The sequence below is a fragment of the Limulus polyphemus genome, unplaced genomic scaffold, assembly GCF_000517525.1.
Source record: "Limulus polyphemus unplaced genomic scaffold, Limulus_polyphemus-2.1.2 Scaffold5744, whole genome shotgun sequence".
Taxonomy (NCBI): Eukaryota; Metazoa; Arthropoda; class Merostomata; order Xiphosura; family Limulidae; genus Limulus; species Limulus polyphemus.
In genome coordinates, this window is record NW_013671354.1 from 44,223 (window position 1) to 50,988 (window position 6,766).

General features: G+C 33.6%; 1 protein-coding gene across 1 annotated transcript in view; it reads right to left on the reverse strand.

Annotated features, from left to right (window-relative positions):
- The window catches only part of LOC106472931, a 15,385-nt gene that overhangs the window by 1,653 nt on the left and 6,966 nt on the right, over window positions 1-6,766 (reverse strand). The window contains exons 4-7 of the mRNA XM_013933601.2: window positions 3,823-3,940; window positions 2,269-2,397; window positions 1,320-1,426; window positions 298-538 (exon numbers count right to left, since the gene is read on the reverse strand). Coding sequence (XP_013789055.2) covers window positions 298-538; window positions 1,320-1,426; window positions 2,269-2,397; window positions 3,823-3,940 — 595 coding nt within the window. The remainder of the gene's footprint in view (window positions 1-297; window positions 539-1,319; window positions 1,427-2,268; window positions 2,398-3,822; window positions 3,941-6,766) is intronic.

Consider the following 6,766-nt stretch of genomic DNA (forward strand, 5'->3'; position numbering starts at 1 on the left):
GGTGTAACAACAGTATTTATTTATTGTAACAAACTAGCGGTGTTTTGGTGTAACAACAGTAGTTATTTACTGTAACAAACTAGCGGTGTTTTGGTGTAACAACAGTAGTTATTTATTGTAACAAACTAGGGTGTTTTGGTGTAACAACAGTAGTTATTTATTGTAACAAACTAGCGGTGTTTTGGTGTAACAACAGTAGTTATTTACTGTAACAAACTAAAGGTGTTTTGGTTATTTGCTGTAAAAATTGGACGATCTATTCAACTCCCTCGTACTGATCATTGACAAGAACCTAACCTTCTGTTCCAAGCAGCTGAGGAGGCTCTTCCTCTGAAGTCTGTCCAGTCACCAACCCGGCCATCACGTTATAGTCCATGTTGTCGTCAAGAGTGATGAAAGGAGGATTCCACCGTGAAATGGGGGTAGTTCGTGGAGAGCTACGGGAGGCAGTCACTGATGATGTAAACATGGCGATACTAGGGGGACTAATAACCCCGCTTGTCCCATTAGCTGGACTGATGTTTGGATAAGGAAATATCTATGGGTAGAGATAGGAAATTTTCATATACTTGATTCAGAATATAATAAGTTTTTACGTCAATAATTACAACCTTTCGACCCATAGCTGTTTTGATGATATTTTGAATTAGTTTTCATGTTAGTAGGTTTCTCATTAAATATTAATTCCATATACTGGCATGTGAATGACAAAGAAAATAGGAGTAATTTTAATATAGCAAAAAGTAGAGGAGTAAATATTGTTATTGTGAAAAGTCAACACTAATATGGGAAAATCAATAACGTAAACATAGTTAAAGTGGAAAGTCAACACTAATGTCGTAAAATCTAGTAGAGTAAATATTATTATACTGAAAAATCTACACTAACATGACATAAAGCTAACATTAAAATGGCGGAAAATGAATACTAATATGGCCTAAAGCCAACACTAGTATGATGAAAAGTTAACAATTATTTGGCGTAAAGCCAACAATAATTATGATGAAAAGTCAACACTAATAAGGCGGTAAAGCCAATAATAATTATGAAGAAAGTTACCACTAATAAGCCGCAAAGTCAATAATAATTATGATGAAAAGTTAAGACTGACTAACATGGCGAAAAGTCAACACTGATATAGCATACGTCCAACACTAATGTTGTGGAAAGTCAACGTTAACTTGGTGGAAAGTAAACATTGACATTCAATGTTAAAGGATATTTTGTGAAAAGCAAAGCAAGGTATTTCATGTAAGTCGGTAAAATTCAGAACCATATACATATACTTATTAAGACCCATCATTCACTTCGTAATATACCTGAGACTGTGGATGGAAATGTGAGAAACTGTGGTCAGTTCTCCCAATGCCGGTGATCACAGGACGGTTGACCATTGGTAATTCTTGGCCACTCGACAACATAGATCCTGGAGAGAGAGAGAGAGAGAGAATATTTAATCCACAATAATAAAAGATATGCCCCCCAGTGGCACAGCGGTATGTCTGCGGACTTACAACGCTAGAAATCGGGTTTCGATACCCGTGGTGGGCAGAGCACAGATAGCCCATTGTGTAGCTTTGTGCTTAACTTCAAACAAACTAAAACTAAAATAAAAGTTATATCTTTCAAATGATTTACCTTCATCAGAGGTTGTAAGCCAATTCTTATAAATGAAAGAATGGCACACTATATGATTAAACTTTTTTTAACAGAAGGAATGTTGAGACCAGTACGGGCTCTAACTCACGAACACTCGGTGTCTTAAATGCCAAAAAAAATCTTACTTTTAATTACTTTAACTCTTGTGCTGCAAAAAGCATGTACATAAGACACAGTATATAACATTTGTTTTAGCCATAAAAAATGTGACATTATCCACACGTGAGTTTGAAATTTCTTATCATCATGAAGAAAATGTATTACCCTTCGAATTTCCCAAATAAGTTTACTAATTTGAACTATGATATAAGTAAGGAAATGTTAAAACACGTCTTTTCTGTTTTCTTTTATTGTGTATCTAAAACTAGGCCTACCGCAGGGAGAGTTGTTTATTTATAAATATGGCCATGAAATAATTAATTAGGCTTTTAACATTAGGCCTAACAAACCTGCTTTACGTACCTAAAATGCAACATTACAATGACATTTTTAACAAAGAATTTCTAATATCTAATTTTTTTTGTATAACTTACTATTAGTACACGTCTATCCACGGGTAGAAGTTTTATCAATTTACAGCTTTTGTCGTGGAAAGCAAATCACACTTACCAACAAGTCCTGAGGAAGTTACGGTTTGAACTCGATTTTCTCTCACTATCAGATTTGTACTTGGAATACGACTGTTTCCCGTAGCAACGCTGGTTTGAACAGGCGGGCTTGAGGTGGACGAGTTTAAATCTAAAAGAGGGTAACTGTTGTAACTCTTCGATAATTAACTCTTTTTAGAACTTTTTACTAAAACTCGAAGAAATCTAAGGCACGTAAGAATACCTATAACTTTTTTTATCGAATCTTATGATTTAACGGCACACTTTTAGTTATTATTGTGCTGAAATTACTAATTGTTTGTTACGAAAGTTACTTACAAGAAACTCTTTGTTAAAAGAAGATTTCGGTTACTGATCTTCGAACAGAATAACTCCTGAAAGAACAGTTAATGTCCATCTCAATCTGTTTAAGTTAACGGTCGATCTTATAAGCACAACTTAATCTAAATGTTTCAACCACGTCACAATAATAACCGGACCCTTAACGGTCACAAGTTTAATATACACATACATATTTAGGCCCTCAGGGTCATGTCACATTTTATGTGAAAACCTTTGCTCCCTTACCCATGTTTTTCAACCTAATGTTCAAATAAAGACGATTTCGTCGAATATCCAAATCTCCCAATATATTTCTTTTAGACAATTTTAAGACAATAAATATTTATAAAACAAAAATGTTAGAATTAAAAGTGACGTTTCGGTGGTCTGCTCAATTCAGGAATAGAATCCCGAATTTTGGCGTTATAAGCCTTTACTCTTATCGCTGATACATCGGATAGTTATCGGAAATTTGTAAACTGAGTTCTTCATACGAAGTGGAAAAATAGAATCCCGAATTTTGGCGTCATAAGCCTTCACTCTTACCGCTGAGATATCGGATAGTTATCGGAAATTTGTAAACTGAGTTCTTCATACGAAGTGGACTAAACTGTTAACACTTGATGTCAATTTCATTTAACCATGTCGTTTTAAAACAATGCTCAGCTACAATAAAAATCATAAATATTAAATGAGCTGGAGTTAGCGATCTCTATATTAAAATTTGGTGTTTATATAGAAAGGTCGTTAAGTCACACTTATACAATATTATTATATACAATCACAAAGTATTTTTAATGTGCTATTTGAAATGTTTCCAACAGATGTCGTCCCAAACGTAAGAGATTTATATATCCATTTTTTAGCTTACAAAAGACGATAATTTTGTAGAAATTTTCTTTTCTTTCCCAAATTAATTTATACCTGTTTAAACATTTTCAAGTTAGTACTGATGTATTTAGTCTCAAGTTTAAAACTAACATTTGGCTATTAAAAGACCATTGTTTACTTTATGAAAATAATTTTAATCCTTTAGAACAATAAAAAGATGTTGCTTGCCGATAGATGCCGCTCCAAATCCCATGGCAACTAGTCGTGTAATGTAACCACTTTTTTTTTTAAGTTCAATATTTTATGACTTCTTAAATGTATATTGTTAGATGTACCAAGCAGATAGAACACATGTTAAAATGTAGGGAGCAAGTTAAGTACTTTTAGAAAGAGAAAAAGGTACCCGTAATCTTGACGAGGGCAACTTGTCTTGCTTTCGGTCCTGGGGGTGCTGGATAAAACATTGAAGTGTTGTAAAAATGGGGATGTTTAGCTGCGGTACGAGCACCAGACTCAGCAATCTAAAGAAACATAGGCGTCATTGATTTTATATCGTAAATACAACAGTACAAATTTGAGTTAGATGATTTTTACGTAAGTACAAAAACAGCAGAATAATTTTAAAATAACTTTGAAAAAATATACAATGTAACGTAACAATAAATTTAGCCTTCGAAATGATCGCTAAAAATTAGAAACTGTTCACTAGTTAACATAAATCTCTCTACTGGTGTATGAAGAGGTAAGAGGTTTTCAGGCAGTAATAAAATATATAACGTCCTAACAATAAACATCTGAAGTCAATAAACAAATCAAGGAGAAATTCTAGACATGTAAAGGAACTGATGAAAAATCACAGATGTTTAAAGTTGAGATAAAGATATTCAAACTGACAACTATTTTGAAACTTTAGGGTATCATAGATTGTACAATAGAACTCATACTAAGTAACTGGTATATAAACTGCATATAAAGATATTCAAATTGACAACTATTTTGAAACTTTAGGGTATCATAGATTGTACAATAGAACTCATACTAAATAACTGGTATATAAACTGCATATAAAGATATTCAAATTGACAACTATTTTGAAACTTCAGGTTATCAAAGGTTATACGACGGAACAGTTGACAAAGATAGTGTAGCTTGAGGTCAGTGTGTGTGTATGTGTGGAATTCACGGCCATAATTTCGTAAGGCTGTCTATTGTCTATCTAAATCAATCTTATCCTCCAAGTTTTACCCTCCAACAATGGTCACAGCCCGTTGCCTCAAAACTGTGCTCCGCATTTTGAGGCCGAAAGTGTGATGTAATAGTGACAGTCTAATCCCACTATTCGGTTGTTTTGTTTCTAGTCTATCAGTTCAAAATTAGGAAATGTTATGCGCAGATAACCCTTTATGTAGTTTTGCTTGAATATTCACAAAGGGCAAATCAACAAACAAAATGTTACTTTCCAACAAACAAACTTTCACAGACCAACAAACGAACCGTTACTTTCTAACAAACAAACTTTCGCAGACCAACAAACGAACCGTTACTTTCCAACAAACAAACAAACATTCAAGACCAACAAACGAACCGTTACTTTCCAACAAACAAACAAACTTTCACAGACCAACAAACGAACCGTTACTTTCCAACAAACAAACTTTCACAGACCAACAAACGAACCGTTACTTTCCAACAAACAAACAAACTTTCACAGACCAACAAACGAACCGTTACTTTCCAACAAACAAACAAACCGTTATTTTCCAACAAACGAACCGTTACTTTCCAACGAACAAACTTTCACAGACCAACAAACGAACCGTTAAGTTCCAACAAAGAAACAAACTTTCACAGTCATATTTTGATGGGTTGGCAAAGCTATTAAAGTAATGAAACATTATTTGCTAGGCCCTTAAACGCTATATTATTACAGTAAAAACAATATACACTAAGCCTGTATATGTTATATTATTACAGTAAATTAGTAAAATATTATACACTAGGCCTGTATATGTTATATTATTAGAGTAAAGTAGTAAAACATTATACACTAGGTCTGCATATGTTATATTATTACAATAAAGTATTAAAATATTGTGTGATAAGCCTGTAAATGTTATATTATTACAACAAAGTAGTAAAACATTATAGCTAGGCCTGTAAAATATATATTATTATAATAAAGTAATAGAACAACGCACTTAAGCCTATAAACGTTATACAATTATTACAATAAAGTAGTAGAACATCGTACAGTAAAACTGAAAACGTTATAGTATTACTATCTAACCCAATGGTCGGCAACCTTTTCTGATCGCGGGTCAATTATTTTTTTGTTGAAAAATTTAGCATTGTGTTGGGTCAGTTAATTATATGATTATCTTCCTTGCACCCCCATCACTTATATCGTAATAGGCAGTCAGTAATCGAACAGTTCGATCCGGATAAATGCATTTTGGCTTTATGACACTTTCTATTTCGAGAAATCAAACGTGACGTGACACACATTGGCTTTTAAATAGGTTAGATCAGTGGTCGGCAACCTATGACCCGCCAAAAGTTCGCTTCACCATTGCAACCCGTAAGGGCACAATCATTGTTCAGTTCAAGTTTCTCGGCTATGTGAGAAGAACAACGATATTAAAGGAAAGAGTCACGGCTACGGAGAATTTTAAGATCAATTACAGGGAAAAATATCAAACTGGTCGAACTATTAATTTTTTTGTATGTAAATAAACATACACATTTAAAATACATGTACCGATATTAAGTCGTAAGAGGGTGGTGTTGCGGAGAAACCATATAAGTGTAGTGAGTGTTGGTATAATAAGCCTAAAGTAAAGACGTAGCGTGGGATCATGTAGCCTAGAGCCAAGTGCATAAAATTTATCATTAAAGTAAAAAATATCGATTTAATTTAAAACTTAAATTGGTTCTGTTTTCTACTAGCTGGAGTACCTGTCCCCTGGACGGAAGTTATGTAAATTCATGATTGATGAAAGGTTACCTTAGGACATGAAAAGACCTTTCCCTAAACTGAATATAGTTTAGTAGCACTACGTATACACTGAATACAGTTTAGTAGCACTACGTACATGCTGAATACAATTTAGTAGCACTATTTATACACTGAATACAGTTTAGTAGCACTAAATATACACTGAATATAGTTTAGGAGCACTAAGTATACGTTAAGTAGCACTAAATATACACTGAATATAGTTTAGGAGCACTAAGTATACGTTGAATACAGTTTAGTAGCACTACGTGTACACTGAATACAGTTTAGTAGCACTACGTGTACACTGAATACAGTTTAGTAGCACTATTTATACACTGAATACAGTTTA